This window comes from Armigeres subalbatus, chromosome 2 (assembly GCF_024139115.2).
Source record: "Armigeres subalbatus isolate Guangzhou_Male chromosome 2, GZ_Asu_2, whole genome shotgun sequence".
NCBI classification, from domain to species: Eukaryota; Metazoa; Arthropoda; class Insecta; order Diptera; family Culicidae; genus Armigeres; species Armigeres subalbatus.
In genome coordinates this window covers 231,417,261-231,435,256 of record NC_085140.1, presented here as the reverse complement: position 1 = coordinate 231,435,256, position 17,996 = coordinate 231,417,261, and the positions used below count along the sequence as shown (strand labels likewise).

At 36.8% G+C, this 17,996-nt stretch overlaps 1 protein-coding gene across 1 annotated transcript; it reads right to left on the bottom strand.

Annotated features, from left to right (window-relative positions):
* Positions 1-3,195: 3,195 nt before the first annotated feature.
* LOC134211878 (5'-deoxynucleotidase HDDC2) lies at positions 3,196-12,950 on the bottom strand. The gene is made up of 4 exons (XM_062689237.1): positions 12,650-12,950; positions 12,199-12,337; positions 11,984-12,138; positions 3,196-3,836 (listed from the first exon to the last, which is right to left on the bottom strand). Exons 1-4 carry the CDS (start codon positions 12,866-12,868, stop codon positions 3,555-3,557), a joined length of 795 nt encoding a protein of 264 aa, XP_062545221.1. The 5' UTR covers positions 12,869-12,950; the 3' UTR covers positions 3,196-3,554.
* Positions 12,951-17,996: the final 5,046 nt, after the last annotated feature.

Sequence of the window (17,996 nt, the reverse complement as noted above, 5' to 3'; positions counted from 1 at the left end):
AACAGCTTGCAATACTTTTTGAAAAATCTATCTATTGCTTTTTTCACCGAGGAATAGACTACCGTGTTGAAGTACTTTACGTCGTTCTTGAACCATCGTTCTTGCAGTTAACGACGTCACCCATATATGGAGGAACTGGTGGAAATATATTTTGGTGGGACAATATTTTTGAATGGGAGTTTAAGACGGCGCTAAGTTTACAATACCTCTGCCGGAATATTATATAAATGACATGACTAGATAACCAGTTCACGTTATTTTTTGAGATTGAGAGATTGTGAAGTATTTAATTGTTGACAGATAAAAAACCATAAAAATACTACGCTTGGAAGAATTTCGAAGCAAACTAGCAAAATCGCTAGATTAGATGTCAGTTGGGTCGGAATAATCAAATCTAAGAAGTGTGGTTAAGATCATCTGGTTTCGTAACATTATTTTTATTTGGAGATCTATTTTACCCCTCTCTCCCCATCATAATATTTTGCCGAATAGTTTCATCTACATATAGAAATAAACCTTGTAAGTTATGCCGAAACTTATAAGGGGCTGTCTACATACCACGTGGACAGGTTTTGGTCAGTTTCAGATACCCCCCTCCCCCAGCGTGGACAATTCTTCATATAAATTTTCAAAAATTTGTATGAACCGTGGACAATCGACTACACCCCCCTCCCCCCAGAATTGTCCACGTGGTATATGGATAGCCCCTAATTTGATTGATTATTCTTAAGTCGGCGCACTGAAATAAGTTTCAATAAATTTTCACATTTAAAAATTTATGAATTTTTGACATTTTATTTTAACAAGACTTTTTACCCAATTTACCGAAATTGCTCATTTGCCGTTAAGAATAAATTTTTTTTTCGCATAGCTGTAAATGCAACATCAGTACCGGAACCCGCAGTATTTGAAGCTGATTAAAAAAATATATCAACAAGCACTTTCGCCAAATCCGTTTATTTTTGTTTCAGTGTGCGAAAGACGTGCTAATGTTTTTTTTATTCCTTTCTTTATTTGTTAGGCACTCTGTATTACTTAACCGCTACTGTGCCGATATCTACTGTGGTATTCTGCTGTACAGAATCCACACAGAATCTATTTTTAGATTTCCATTATTCATTATTGTTGTCGTTGCCAGTCCATCTCATCATGAGTCCATTGTATCCGTTTGTCCATGTCGTGTGTATCAAATGATCGTTGCATTGTTCGGTTGCCATTTATCCGGATAACGTTGGAGGAATGCCTCCGAAAAGAACAAGTTGTCAGTCGTCATCAGGCAGCCGTGACGGTAAGGCGCGTACCCCAAACGCCTCCGCATGGGCTGCGAATCTATCTGGCGACTGACGAAGGTTTTTGATGGAGGGGTTGGGAATCGAACCCATGACCATCCGCTTGTAAGGCGAACGTGTAGCCAACTACGCTACGGGACCCCCCATGTGCTAATGTTTAAGGCACTTATTTTGGTCCTATTTTACTTCTGTTGAAAATTGTTCTGCAAATAGATTGCTAACTAATATAGATCAGAGAAGGATATACGTATCTATTGAGACGAAAAATATAGATGAATTGAAAGTAAGTAGACATAGTGTTTTTAAATCTATGTATTTTCTGCTAGAACTCACATAAAAAAAATGATGTATTTTTTGACATTTATTTTCAAAGGGCTATTTCACCCTACACTCCCCTAATGAAAAATCCTGATTTTTAATTTCTACTTAGACAAAAAAGTTTGGACAGTTTTCACCAGATCGGAAACATCAACATAAGTAGGGTCGAAATTTGTGCGAACTTTCTTCTGAATAAACAGTGTTGCAGAAAATTGCGATTTTCTCAGAAATTCTTGAGTTGGCGCTTCCGAATTATATATGAGATAAAAGCTCTTTAGTTCTTTAATTGCCTTACGGGTTTAGTTTTTTATCCTAGATCTGTTGGTGAAAAATATTGCCTTTGGAAAAACGACCATTTTTTATCGAGAAAGTCCATTTTCTCCTAAAGTAAACAACTTTATAACCATATTAACCACTTGGTATGAAGTACTAGTTGAGTAGAAAAAGCGTGCAGAATTTAAACAAAATCGGTCAGTCATTGCCAAAGTTATTGCATTTTTTTGGTTTTGGCGGTTTTTGAACAATAATTTTTGAAGGGCCGTTTTACCCCACTTCCCCTTAATGGAAAAATCTGAAAATTTGCAAAATGTCCTCTTTTACATATATGAACAAACCCTGAAAATTTCATCAAAATCGGAGAACATCGTTGCAACCTTCCTTGGAAAGGGGGTCGCGCTTCTCGCGAACTGGCTCTTAAATGTAGTGTGTAGTGTGCTTAACCTAAGACCTAGGGGTATAGTTTTATAGCATTTTTATTTAAATTTAAATAGGATTAGATTTACACGGAGTTTATATATATATATATATATATATATATATATATATATATATATATATATATATATATATATATAAATAGGTAGGATGAACAAATTTTACATTAATTTACAGGCTTATTGTTACTAACGGTAACAAGTTGTAGCTGGTCTGTCCTAGTAAGACATCACTAGTAAGACATCCCGTAAAAGTTACGGGTGGCATGATACCCACGAAAAGTGAAAGTTAAAATCCAAATAGGGGAAATGACGGCTTTGGCTGGTTTTGTTCTATTATTGCCAGGGGTTTTTTAAGACTACTTATGCTCAAATTTGGACTCAACATTCTTTAGATATCAAAGAATATTGTGGCCAAATTTCATGCAATTTGGTCAACAAAAACCCCCCTGACAATAATAGAACAAAACCTGCCAAAGCCGTCATCTCCCCTATTACCATTCACAGGTGATTTAAGCCTAGAATATTGAATGACCATCACTTTTATTCCTTACCACAGATATTGATTTCTTTACTAATCATTATCTCTTATATGAAAGCAAGGTAACAGTTGAGACCTGTCCTGACCACGTGCTTGCGAATGCTGAGGAAGCGGAAGGATGAATAGTTGAACACCTAGTTAAGAAACCGTTTTGGTGGAAGGTGAAACATAGAGAGAACTAAGAACGAAATTTAAAGTAGGAAATGGACGAACCTTGGATGAAACTAAATTTTCCGGGATTTTTCTTCCACATAACGTCAGGTATAAAACACCCCCATGCGATCCCTGAAGCATATGATGTGATACATTTGATAAATAAACCGTAAAACATGTATTTTAGGGATAGATTCTAACTAATTTGTATTAAGCTTGTTTTGCAAATACTACCAGTTGATCAATACATATTTATGTCCCTGAAATGTACACCATTACCATTTCTCACAACACTTAAAAAGGGATCATTGAAGGGGCTAATAAATAGTCTAAAGAACGTCATAATAAATAAATCATATTTAAGTAAGTTCCCGGCGCTTTCCAATTTGACTAGCTCGCATCTATTAGCTATTCCGTGAAACCCCGTACCTGAATAAGCAATGATGAGATCACATCTAATAAAACTCGTATTTTATCGCAACGCAAGAAACGCTCGAAAGCTCTTCAGCTTCTGATGCGGATGAATCGCCACCTCCAGAATCATCTCGATCCTCCGCTTGCTGCGGCTTCGCGCGATGGCGATGAATTATCCGCCGCACCATCGTTGCTGGCTTCAGCAAATCTCTCCCTTTGAGCGTTGATTTCATTCACGATATTGATCACAAGTGGATGGGAAAACTTTCCCTTGGTGGAATCGAAAAATTCCTGGTGCTTCATTGGACAGTTGTCGCGCTTTTCGTACTCAAATGCTTGCATCACCATATCGAGACGATCCAGATCCTTTACGAACTTGGCTTCCGGCGTTTTGCCCTCCTCGTATTCCTGAAAAGATTATATTAAATAATTTATTTATAGTTATTATGCAAACAACTGCGGTTTTCCAAAAGGCAAAATTTTGAAGATTATAAAAATGATAACTTTTTACGCTTCTAACCAGCAGTATTGCTGCTCTATGTGCAATTTCAAAGATGTTGGAAAAACTAGTTCACATATTTGTATCTCTCAACGATATTGTTCGATATTGTTCGTACTAACCGACCGCTTCGGATAAAAGCCATGTTGCTCGAAATCGATGTAGTTTTTAAAACAGGCAAACAAGGAGTCATTCATAATAATCTCGAACAACAAGCACATAGAGAGGTAATTCCACGGTAATTGGAAATGTTCCGCTTGACTCCTTTTTTGTGGATCGGGAACATAAACGAGTGTTTCCAGAGTGCAGGGAACTCGCTGTGCAGTGCCGAGAGTTGGAAGATTCTCGCCAACGGGCGGTAGAGATTAACAGCGCACCGTTTCAGAACTGAAGATGGAATTCCATCGGGGCCAGTTGTAAAGGAAAGCTTCAATTTGCGCATTGCAGTCATCACCATGTTCTCAGTTATGTGGGGAATGTCAAAATTAATCACATCGCGTGGCGTCCCGGCTGTGGCAGCTAGCACTTGTCCCGCCGAGGCAGAGAAATCGTGGAACACTTGCTTGAATTGTCGGGCAAACAGATTGCATTTCTCGCTTTCGGTATTGGCTGTGTCATTTCCGAGGAACATAGAACATGGAAGTCCTGATTCATTCCGTTTGGAATTGACAAACGACCAAAAGTTTTTCGGGTTCTTGCGTAAGTTCGCGTCTAACGTGTCGATTATAAAGGAAGTGGTTGTACTTGCGGTACCGATTGCTTGCGAAATTGAATAGCTGTTTGTGATAAGGTGAGCGAGAAGTGCAATATTTTCGGAGGGCGGTTGAACGTTGTCGCGCGCGTAGGCGTGGATTCGACCATGGAGGTTTTTGCGGGGGTCCTCTTACTGGAACAGTATGAATAAAGACATCTCCCAGTGCAATATTGAAGAAATCCACTGCATCGTTGACGCTGCTAGTCGACTCGATAAATTGCCAGTCAATTTCCGCCAGTGCGTTTTTCAGTGCAGCATAATCCGCACGACGAAAGTCCAGAGAGTAGTCTTCAGATGTCGGTGTATAAGTAATCGGATAAGGAAGAGTTAAATACACTTCAAGAGCAGGGTGGTCAGCGTCTAGACAGACAGTGGTTCGATTGGAAGAGAGATGAATGTACCCGGTAAAGCAGATTTATTTGCTGGGACAAGATCCAGCAATCGTCCGTTTTGATTCGGATAGGAATTGACTTGTGTGAACCCATTGAAATTGAATCCATTCAAAGGAGCACAGCAAACCACCGGCATATGCGAAAGCAATGGGTCGATAGTTGGTGTTTTGTTTTTGGCACAGCATCATTGTAATCCAGCTTGGTTGTAGTTGCCAAATATGAGCGCAGGGGAGTGAGGTCTCAAACCAGATGAAATCGAGGAAAGCGAATCCACATGCTCACGGATAATTGTGCTGTCGTTTTTACGATCAGGAGGAAGGTAAACTGCACCTACGGAGAGTGTATCTCGTGGAAGTTCTACGACAATCCAAAGCTGTTCTAATAAGCTTGAGACAGGTGAGGTACTCAGGTAGCCTAGTAGAAACGGTAATCAGGACTCCGCCACCGCGCGATATGTGACTATTCAACGTAGATCGGTCGGTTCTGAAGACGTTGTATAACGAGCCGAAAAGTTGCGAAGAATTAATTCTGTCGTCCAACCACGTTTCCGTTAGAACGATTAAATCAAATTCGGCCTCAGAAACTTCCAGGAAGAACGAATCGATTTTGGTCCTCAATCCACGAACGTTCTGGTAATAAATCCGTAGTCCGTTTGAGCGATGATCCGGAGAGCTGCTAATTAATGGGGATTCAGGCACCGAGAGTTCCAAATTATGGTCAGACTTGCCTGGATATGCCGGCTGGAAGACCCCTTCTCCTGACCCAAGGGCCGGGACGACTGTGGAGCGCCTCAGAGCGACTCAGTTATTAACACTACGAATACCGAGATCAGATTTGTAGAAAACTTGAGATTCAAATAGCTATATCTCATCAGCCCGTTGACCGATTTTCAAAATTCTTTTATTGAACTTTTACCCATCTCATGCAGTTTCTACTGGTGTTTCTAGGGGTGCTCAGTTTTCCCCTAAAAAAAACCGTGAGTCAGGTCGCTGCCAATCGAAAAAAAAATCGGTTTAATATTGCGCTTTTTGCACTTTATAAGAGTTTTGCGAGATTTTTTTTCTCACAGTCATCTTTTTCTCACACTCAATACAATCAAAAAAGTTTGATTTTCCGTGTATAATATTTGTGTGTGAGTGCTAAATGTGAAAACAAACAGACGTCAAATCATGGCGGGAATCGATTTAGTGTACACGCTTACATGTGACTCACGAGTTATAATTGGGTAAATTTCTGTAACAAAAATCGATCAACCCGAAATGAGAGTGAGTGTGAGAAAAAGAAGCGGCCAAATCACAATCTACACATAACTCTTCAAATTGGTGAAATCGGCAATAAATATAATTTAGCATATAGTTCACTACCACTCAATAAGGAAATGTCACTTAAACTTTTTGAACATTCATAGATGCCTTTGGATAGGTCTACTATGGAAAACAAAATAAGACAACGTTAAAAATGGCTATATTTAACGTAGGCCGTTAAAAATATTTAATTAACTTTTTGTCCTACTGGTCACCGAAAAGTCAAGGGGGGATAATAAAAAATAAATAGTAAAATGTAAAAAATCAAAAAAACTCCTCGGATTTGTTAAAGAATGTTTTGAAAATCATCAAAATTATCACAATTTTATTTTGTTGCCCCCTCAAAATATTATTTTTTGGCAAAATAAATCCGAGGGGGAGGAGACAAAATAGATTTTAAATATTTGTATCGGCCTTATTTCTCAAACGATACTGAACCTGATATTTTTTATAAATGTTTTCAAAAATTATTCCTGAGGAGATAGATAACGTAATACAAACAATATTCCTACAGAAATTCTAGATTCTACAAATCGTTCTGGATTTCTGATCAGTTGATCTTCCAGGTTGATGTCGTCATTTTAACGAAGTGTCTGTGAAATTTGCTTTTAATTTGTCCAAGATAATGTTTAGAAAAAGGATTAGTGAATAATTTTATCTGTTTGTGCGACCAGTTCGAAGACCAGTTGAAATAAATAAAAAAAAACCCAGATTAATCCACCTAGCGGTGATGGTGCCTTTCTCGACCTTCGTAAAATGTGTGTGCTTGAAAAAAGATGAGCTAGTGGCTAGGAGTAAAAAAGACAAATTTCTTTGTCCGTTCTATGAAAATCAGATTATTTATGGCAAAGATATTGTAGATCCAGTTGAAAACCGAAAACCATATTTTGTCCCATTTCCGGATGTCGCAACTGCATCGCGAGTGGTGCCCGACTATGGCACAGTTGCGCACTACTCGCGATGCAGTTGCAACATCCGGAAGTGCGAGAAAATGCGATTTCGCGGGACCTCGGTTCGGTTTTCAGCTTGATCTACAATATGTTAATAAGAATTTCGACATTTTTTGTTTCCTTTTCCAATCTTTTTGACGTACATAACCCTGTTTTATTTCACCCAGTCATATATTTTAAGGATATCACTTTTGGATGTTAGTTGAACTGAAGCTCCGACTACACAAAAAGAAAACGAAAATGTCATTCCCATCACGCGAGCGGAGGGCAATATTTGTAATGATATAAATCTCATGACCGTCTTTCTGCCAAACTCCCGTATGAAGTGGGAGAGACAGAGACATCATCTCAGTTCGTCGAGCTGAATCGATTGGTATATAACACTATGGGTCTCCAGGCCTTCTGTAAAAGTTTGGTTTTTGAGCGAACATACAGCCTTTTCGTATAAAAAGGCTAAAATGGTGTTTCGGCCATAACTTCCGATCCCATAGTTCAGTGGTGCTCAGCATTTTGTGTGTTTTTTGCCTTAATTTGCTTATTACACAATAAAAATGAGCTTTAATCTTACAAGTTAGTACTTGGACGAAAGCTTTCAAATATATCTATCAGCAGAGGATATTAAAACGAATATTGGTGGTAAAATCATTCCGTACGACTTGATCAAAGTAAAATTACCCTGCGGCCCGCGGGCCGCACTTTGTTTTGCTTTGATCGTTTCGTACGGAGTGAATTAACACCATCATCCGTTTTATTACCCTCAGCAGATAGATATATTTGAAAGCTTTCGACCAAGTGCTAATTTGTATGTATGTATTTTATTGTGTAAGAAGCAAATAAAGGAAAAACGCCCAAAGTGCTGAGCACCACTGCCATAGTCCGATCTAGACAATTTTCAATAGGAAACAATGGGACAGGATTCTGCGTCGAATGCAATTTGTTGCGTGTGAATCGATTAAGGTTAGGTGGCCGAAAAACAGGAGACATTTGTTGTGATTTTTATGAAAAAGGTATTTTGGTCATAACTTCAGATCCCATAGTCCGACCTGTCCAATTTTCAATAGGAAACAATGGGAAAGGATTTTGCGTCGAATGCAATTTGTTGCGAGCAAATCGGTTGAGAATAAGTGCCTGAAAAATGAGTGACATTTCATACGCAATATTTTCGTATGAATTTGTATTTTGGCCATAACTCTCGATCCCATAGTCCGATCTGGCCAATTTCAAATAGGAAATAATGGGACAGGATTCTGCGTCGAATGCAACTTGTTGCGAGCAAATCAGTTGAGGATAAGTGTCCGAAAATGAGTGACATTTTTACGCGATTTTTTTGCATGAATTTGTATTTTAGCCATAACTTTCGATCTGGCCAATTTCAAATAGGAAACAATGGGACAGGATTCTACGTCGAATGCAACTTATTGCGAGCAAATCGGTTGAGGATAAGTGCCCGAAAAATGAGTGACATTTTGTTGAGTAGTTTTGCGCACACACACACACACACACATACACACATACACACACACACACACACACACACACACACACACACACACACACACACACACACACACACAGACATCACCTCGATTCGTCGAACTGAGTCGATTGGTATATAACACTATGGGTCTCCGGGCCTTCTATAAAAAGTTTGTTTTTGGAGCGATCATATAGCCTTTACCGTATACTTAGTATACGAGAAAGGCAAAAAGATGGCTTGGGACACTCCTGAAGCCATCGGAAAATAGGATGAAATCCAATCTCCAATTTTGATTGCCATTTCTCGATTGCTCGGATAGGACTGAAGCCAGTCCAGGAAAGGCCCGGAGAATTCTAGACGCTCGAATCGGACAACAGCGATTTTATAATTGGTTTTATTGAAGGCTGCTGTAAAGTCCGTATATGGACTGCTCCAGAAATTATAAGCACACTAAAAAATAGTCGGTAAATTGGAATGCATGTAATGTGTCATTGCATCCTATAGATCATATCCATTTAATAAACGTAAAAAACGTAGAGCTATTAGATCAATTTAATTTTCGTTGTAAGTGTATAGGAATGTTGGTGTTATCGTCGAGAAGTGGTTGCAAATATGTTGCAAAAATTAGAAAACCTCGAAAAAGTGTAAAAAAATCTGGTAAAATTTTCATAAATTGATATCAGCGTGGCATGAAGATCAAATTACTTTAGCGTTTGGCTTATGTTGGGCTTCATTAGGAATCCTAGTCATAAGCCAACCTTGATTAAATGAAGCAAAAACATATAAAATTAGTGAAAACGTGGGCTCGACATTTATTTTACGTATTTGGAACGGCACCCTGTGAATTTGAAATACCTCTAATTCTCTATCTGTTATGAATGTTATAATATTTTTAGTTTTTGAACTTGTAATACTTGGTAAATAAGTATAATGGCCATATGCAATGGGTTTGGAGTGGATATTGATGAGAAATATGAAGAAAGCACTTGAATCTGTGTTGTGCAAAACCCTTAAAACCGTGTGAAGGAAAAAAAATCCTAAAACATGACTTATATTCCATAAAATCTGCAAAACTCGACACTAGAAGAAAGTAGACAAGATAATAAACTATACGTACCGTCATCTGGGGGGAAGATGATCATTTTTAAGACAAAACATGACTTAACAATATGTGTTTACATTTTAAATCGAAACAAATATTTTCAAACCATGTACTGTTATAGGTTGCAATTATCAACAACTTTATTATTCTGAAATGCGTTCGCATGTATTAAAATAAATTAAATTATCACACATTTTTTTAGTAATCTGGTTTGGGGTGAAGCTCTGCTAAAATCAATATGACCTAGCCGTCAAAATACACTAGGTTATTTGTATGAATGTTGAATTACTGCGTAAAGAAGTCAACGAAGTCAATATTTGAAACGAAAATAGCGTCATTAATGACTATTTCTCTCTTTCTTCCATAAAATACACTTTCATGATTATAATAGAAAAACTCGGATTTTCGACCTAGCGGTAACATTACTTGAACGGATAATATTGTTGACTACTGTTTCATAAAAAATTAGGTACTTTTGACTGACACATCAAATGATCATCTTCGTCTCAATGATCATCTTTCCCCCATATGACGGTAACCAAAAACTTGTTCAAAATTTGATAAAAAAAGTTCAAAATATTGAAAAAAAAACAGGCGCCTATAACTTCTGGAATAGTCTACAAATCGAATCAAGCTGTTGTCCTGTCTGAAGAGCCTTAGTGATGGCTGACGAATAAACTAATAGGTTGGTTGTTGTTGATCATTTAGGGATGAAGTCATGATATATAACCCAGGCAGTTGTAAGATTAAAAATTGTGGACCAGTTTTTTTCGAATTGCTTTGAGATTGCACATAGAGTTCTTGCCTTGCTGCTTATCACCTTTCTTGAAGACAGGAAAAATGTAGGATTTTTACTCAACTCAAGCAGGCGTTTCTCTGCTCCCAATTTGAAGAATGAATTTCAGTCTGTCGGACCCTTATAGAATCGGAAACTACTGAACCAATCGACGTGAACATTTGTATACTGGGACTTGTGAGCCCGGGGAAGGTTCTTATGTATGGGTTCGAAATCCCTCCACATCTGTAAGGGAAGGGGGAGGTGTTTGTGCCCCATACAAATTAAACAGAAATTTCTGCACAGTACTAAGATTTTCATTTTCATTGTGAGAGGTCACGCGATATAAACATTTTATTCTCTCCCGCTTTCATAGAAAACATAAACATTTTTATTTCATGAAATCTCATCAAACTATCATAAACAAGCTATTTCTTCTTCAATAATGTTATTTCTACTCGAAAATCAGGAACCACATATCTAATCATTTTATCGACTGGTCATCGTTATTTGCACAGATTTATTAAAACTATTTATAAATTTTGATTTCAAGACAAAGCAACATCCCCATCATGACTGCTTATAACGTGACAGCTGACCGGGAGCCCGCTACATTTTTATTTGGTCTCTTGAAAATGAAAATGCAACTGTTTTCGCTTTCACATGACAATCACGAAAACTACTAGTACTGTTTCTGCATAACTCGAGAACTAATCCAGCAAACGGAACCAAATTTGGCATGTAGGGGTTTTTGAACACGAGAAATGTTTCTATGGTAGTTCGAGACCCCTCCTCCTTCTGGAGAATCAATTAATTAACCGGTAGTAAATCAATTTTAGGCAAAACAAACTTTGGCGGATCTTCTGATGAAACAATAAAATAAACAGTCATTTTCATGAAAATTATATGAAAGATATGGTGCTTTGTAGAGTCATATCATTTAGTAAACTAAATTATTATTGCTTATGCCATTTCCTTTTCAGACACAAATTCATTTTATCTCAAAAGATAAGAATAATACACCAACTTCGTCAATTCGATAAGCTGATATGCGTACTGCCTGCCACGAAAACACAAAAATATGACACCAGTGCATCTGCCACAAAACACATTTCTCTTTATAAAAAAACATTGCCAAATAGACGTATTAGATCAAATAGATATTATCAGTAAATTATCAATTCCAAAAGCGCCCATAAATTTCCCTAATTTATGTACCTAATAAAATTGAAAAAGATATCTCACTAAATGTGCTTCAAACATATTAACATCTACACTATTATTTTTCAAATAAAAACTTACATTGAACAGCTCGAGCAGCTTATCCTTTGAGGGTCCAAGAAGTTCAGCAATTTCCGTCATTGCTGAGAACTCTTTCAGCAACTTCTCTTCTCTAGAGATTCCGCAGTAAGGCGTAATGTCGCCAACAATACTCTCAGCAAGGTCATGAACCAAGGCTAAAATTTACATAGTACAAAGGCGATTATTGATCAAACACTCGTGTGAACATGACTAACCCAATTCCATGACATGTATCCTATCCAATCCTTGCTGGCCGTCTAATAAGAACGACATCATTCCCATTCGGTACATATGACCAGAAATGGTCTCACAGTCTTTTACATTTCGAAGCACCCATCCAGTCCGCTTAATATGCTACAATGAAAATACTCGATTAATTATGCATGTCCTTCTAATAATGATCATACTGTGAAAAAATGAGAATCATATGATGCGAGGTAGTCACATATAGCAAGACAGTAACAGCTGTTTGTGAATCATGACGCACAGCTCAGTCAAGGTTGGAAATACATACGCATAGATAAAACGATTCTTTTGTGATTTTTTATGATAAACAAATTCGTGTCATGGTATTACGTAATTAATGGTTTTTTGAAAATGTTTACTTCATTTCTTAGGCATAAATATACACAATTGTTCAGTTACACTTCAGTCCATAATTATTACCTTCAAGTTACCAACAAGCTCTAGGAATTTCACATAATCAGCGTACTTGTTTCGCTGGACACCGTCTTCGCTGGTCCCAGAATGGCCATTTAAGGTGACCCGATGCATCACTCCTCCGTTCACGTGAGTTTCTCGCAGCGCAACTAATTTCGATAATTTCGAGCACAGATCGTACGAATGTTTCTTCAGCTTGGTCGATAACCTATAAATAGTAAGCATTTTTATGCTCGAGCTTGGGTGCCTGCGAAACTGTGGCCATCACTCTCACCAAGCTAACATCAGACAGTTCAGTGTCAGCTGAATGGATAGTCCGTGGGCGAGAGACATAGAATAGAAACGTCACTGGTTGAAGCTACCCGTGAGATTCAGTGCTATCAGCAATGCTAACGGTAAATATAGAATAATCCAATAAGAAATTGTTATAACGTTGGATGGGTAAACTGTGATGCCAGATTCAATAAAATATATGATACTTTTTTATTCTTTGTTATATAAAGGTTTTGAGCCCTTGGCTAATTTGCGTGTCACTGATAAATTAAGTTAACATATTAACGAATGCTTTGTCAAGAGATTGAAAATTAATATAATTCAAAATACACATAATATCACATTGATAAACAGTCATGGAAAAATCTAAATTCTAGGGTACTGTTCTATTTTCCGTACTGTTCTATTTTCTGTAAAAAAAATCATCTCATCCCTAAAAGAAGAATAAAACCGCCATTTTTGTCGATTATGGGCAAATGAGTTTTTGATCACATTTATAAACTAACGCTTACATGCACACACGATTATTTAGTACTTTCGACTCTTCGGGTCATCTATGAAAAAAAATTGTTTCAAAATAAACTAATAAAGTTTCCGTGATAATTTTAATGAAAAAACCCATTTCAATCCACCGAGTGGTGATGCTGCCTTTCTCACATTTGGTCAAGACACCAACCTTATGTGGGGCTTATATGGTTCGATGTACCATTTTCTTCATAACTTTTAAACGCAGCGGTCGATCGTTATGAAATTCAATAGTGATCAACAAGGCTTTGTCCCCTATCGAATAAAACTTGTTGCGAGAAAATCGGTTAAAGATTACTATATGAAAAGTTGTCTAATGGGGCCATCCAGAAACCACGTGGTCATATTTTTGAAGATTTTTAACCCCCCCCCCCCCCCCCCCATGTGGCTTATCGTGGTCATTTGGCAGACCCCCCCCCCTCCCCCCCCCCTTTGACCACGTGGTTTTTTTCAAGTAATTTTTTTTTAAAACCTTATATAACTAAAACATATGGTTTATCCGATCAATTTTGAAGATGGACAATTTTAACTGATTCAAAATCAAACTAAACCCAGCATGGAAATTATAAATTTTCATGAATTCGAAAATTTTGATTATGTTATCATATTGTAATGTGTATCAGGTATTAGTATATCTAGAACTCGCACACCTTCAATGCATCAGGAGGAAACAAAAAAATGTGAACTCACGAATCTTATATATAAAAATGAAATGGTCTGTGTTCGTATCCGCATAACTCGAAAATGGCTGGATGGATTTTTTTCATTTCTTCAGCAGAAACATTCGTTAAAGTTTCCGACGGGTTTATATGATATTTTCTAATGCGAAAATTACGAGTAAAGTTGAGCAAATCGTGAAAAACTAAAATTGTGATTCCTATGCGAAATTTGCATGGGCAGTTCGGAAGGCACATTCTCGCCTACTATGCAGGACAACGTCTGCCGGGTCGACTAGTATGTTATAAAAATTTTGAGAAAAATTTGTAATGGTTTAGAAATATTCCAAAATATCACTATATATATTTTTTTTAATTTCTTTATTGGTGATTTTTTTTTTTAAATAATTATGAAGTTTACCACTGAATATCCCTATAGATTCCTAAGAGTATTTGGGATATTCCGTAGCTCTGGAGGTACTGGAAATTCTTAAGATATATTAACCTCAGCGAAGCATCTGAACTGAACTGAAGGTTTTTCTAAGTGCATACAAGTTTCATTCAGAATCTCAAAACTCTCTTCATTATGCCAAGATTCTATGATTCTAATCAGAACCGTAACACAATGTCCTTAATATTCCTTTGCCTGAATTATACAGTTTTGGCTTAAAATGCAAGTTTTCATTTTAAATCTACAGTCTTTAATATCTTTGGGTTCCTTTTGGTATTCTAGAATTTATTGTTATATTTTGGTATTTAACCCTTACAGGAAGATTTTTTACAAGGATTTATCGTACATATTTAGGGTTTTCCACTTGTTCTTGCCAAAACTAGTATAGAAAGAACTGAAAAGTCGTACTTTTTTCGGGTGTCATAGGCCAAACTGCTCTGAAGTACATATCCTCGAAAGTATCAAAAATCATGTCAAGAAACAAAATGTCCCAAGACATGATATTACGGAGTTTTGAAACGATCCGATTAACCAAGTCCTGAGCGATATATCCGTGCATCGCTAAGCAGGTCCAGCAGGTCCATTAAGCCGATGCGATTTCATTTATTACTTTCAAGACCTTCCATGAGTCGATGTTCTAAGATACGATATCGACTGAAATGAAAACTCAGCCTAAAAAATTTTAAAAAATTTCCATAACAATTAGGAAATTTCCAATAAAGAAATCATGGAATTGGCAATAAAAAAATATCAAATTTTCTACAAATAATGCAAAATTTCCATAAACAATTAAGAATTTTCCACAAAACAACACTTTTAAAACCAAAAATTACAAACATAAAAGAAGAATTTTCCATAAAGAAATCAAAATGTTCCACGGAAAAAATACAAACATTCCATAAATAAATCAATATTAGAAAAAAAATATTACAAAATTTTCAACAAAATAAATATTTTTTTAACAAAAAATTAAAACCTTTCCATGAAAAAATCAATAATGAGCATTGAAATAAAAAGGAAATTTTCTATCAAAGAATATAAAAAAGCAATAATATTAAGCATTTTTCCCTTATTAACCCGTTTGAAGTTCATGGAAAATTTTATCAATTTGGTTGCTTTTCTTTCTTATTTTCTTATTTTTTATTGCTCTTTATTGATGTAGCATTGCCCAGGTGTTGCAAATGTCACAATTAACTATTTGCAGCACCGCACTCTAGGTCAATTTCCGTACGTTTGTTTTCTTTTCCTCAAAAGCTGACCAAAAATTGTATTTTAATGACTTTTTACGTTTCCCCGTTAAATTCACTAACTTTTTGTATATACAAACCTTGCGGATCCCAAAACGAATCGATTAGGGGAAAATTTAGCAAATCGGTCAACCCGTTCGCGAGTTAAATCGTCAGGAAGGAAATCTCATTTTTATTATATAGAGATTATGTGTAGAAAAAAATATCTATTTTGTGAAAATTTTTGTAATTGTTTATTGCTAATATTGATTTATTCATGAAAAATTTGAACTTTTTTCGTGGAACATTTTGATTTCTTTATGAAAAATTCTTATTTCACAATTGCAGTTTTTGCTTTCACAAGTGCTAATTTATTATTGTTGAAATTTTTTTCAGAATTTACGCTGGAGTTGTTTTGTTTTTTTTTTTTCATTGACAATTTGTAGCAAAATTTTTCACAGAGAATTGTTCAAAAATCATTCGGAATGCCAGCACTTTATCAGGATTGTATGAAGTAAAGTCAAAGTTTTTACAGGCAATTTCTTTACTGGATTTTTCCTGAATATCCACAAGAAATTCTTTTGAAGTTTTTTTCTTGGATTATTGTAAAAACATGAACATTTTTCAAAATTGTAGCTGCAGTCCGCTAATGCAAAAGTGTTGGCGGCGTGATGCCAAAAACCATCTGCGGCGGTGGCGCGGCGTTTTTTCCTTTCCAATTTTTCTTGTGGAAATTGAGACTGAATCGCAACCTGTTTTTTCGTTTATTTTTTTATGGAAATGGGCTAAGGCTAAGATGGTCAAATAACGCAGATACGCATCGACGTTGCGACCGACGCTGCGTTACCGGTTATTTTCGATGCACACCTACGTCTTTTCAACGCTGAGTTGAAAAGACGCTACGTGGGCATCGGTTCTAAGATGCGCTTTGCGTTTAATGATTTGTATTTTTTACACCGCTATTGTTATTCACCAAAAACTTTTCGTATAAAAAAAGACCACGTGGTTCGAGAGCAACACCCCCCCTCCCCCCATGTGGCTTATCGTGGTCATTTTGCAAACCCCCCCCTCCCCCCATATATGACCACGTGGTTTCTGGACGGCCCCTTAATGTTTTTCTTAGCTTTTGTGCACACACATACACACACATACATACACACGGACAGACAGACATGTGCTCAGTTTGACGAGCTGAGTCGATTGGTATATAACACTATGGGTCTACGAGCCTTCTATAAAAAGTTCGTTCTCGGAGTGAAATGATAGCCTTTCGGTACAACTTTGTTGTACGAGAAAGGCAAAAAGGTATTTTCGATCCATCCATCATACCCAGACTCGATTGTTCGTCGAAACAATTCTATGCAAGCTGAAACTCCAATTTAATCAATCTTGCAGCAGTGGTTGCTATCCCTAGTACTTAATTGATGTTAACGCTCTCAGAAATGTTTAATGCGTTAGTTTTAATTCGAAATATTTCAGCCCCCTGCATTTTAAGTAAAGAACTACGAGTTGTGTCTTTTAGGGTGGGCCGTTTTTTGGCATTTGGCATTGCATTGAATAAAAGGTTGAAACCCAATTTAAATCGAAAATCCAGTGAACCTGATGTATAATCATTATGTGTCAGACCTACGGGCCAGAAAATCTACTGGAGTAACACACTTGTCATGATTGAAATTATGTGCTCTATTTACGACTGATTTAAGTTAAACAGTCCTCTTGCACAATTGATCGTCAATCGGGTCGGACGTATTTTTTAATTGCTAGCGACCGTAGTCGTTTTTTTTTGTTTCTATTACTTTTTGCATGGACTTTCACATATATTCCAGCTATATCTGTATAAAAGATTGATTTTAAATTTGGCTTCAACCTTTAGGCAAAAATAGTGTTTTGTCAATAACCTCGGACTGCAATCTGGCAATCTTTCAATGGCAAAAAAATATACAAGCAAATCAAATAGTGACAAGCACCAGAATTGTGTATTACATTTTTGTTCATACAGACAAACAAATACGTATAGTCATCACTTCAATTTGTTGAGCTGATTCGATTGATATATAACACCATAGGTCTCCTAGCCAGGGATTGAATCCAAAAGGGAATGATAATTTAGTTAAGAATAATTTATTGCTGCAGCCACGATTCCACAGAACAGTTTTTGGGAACAACGAGCCGATAGCAGCATATATTCGCGCATTCACAGCTGTGGAAGAACTATTCGAGTT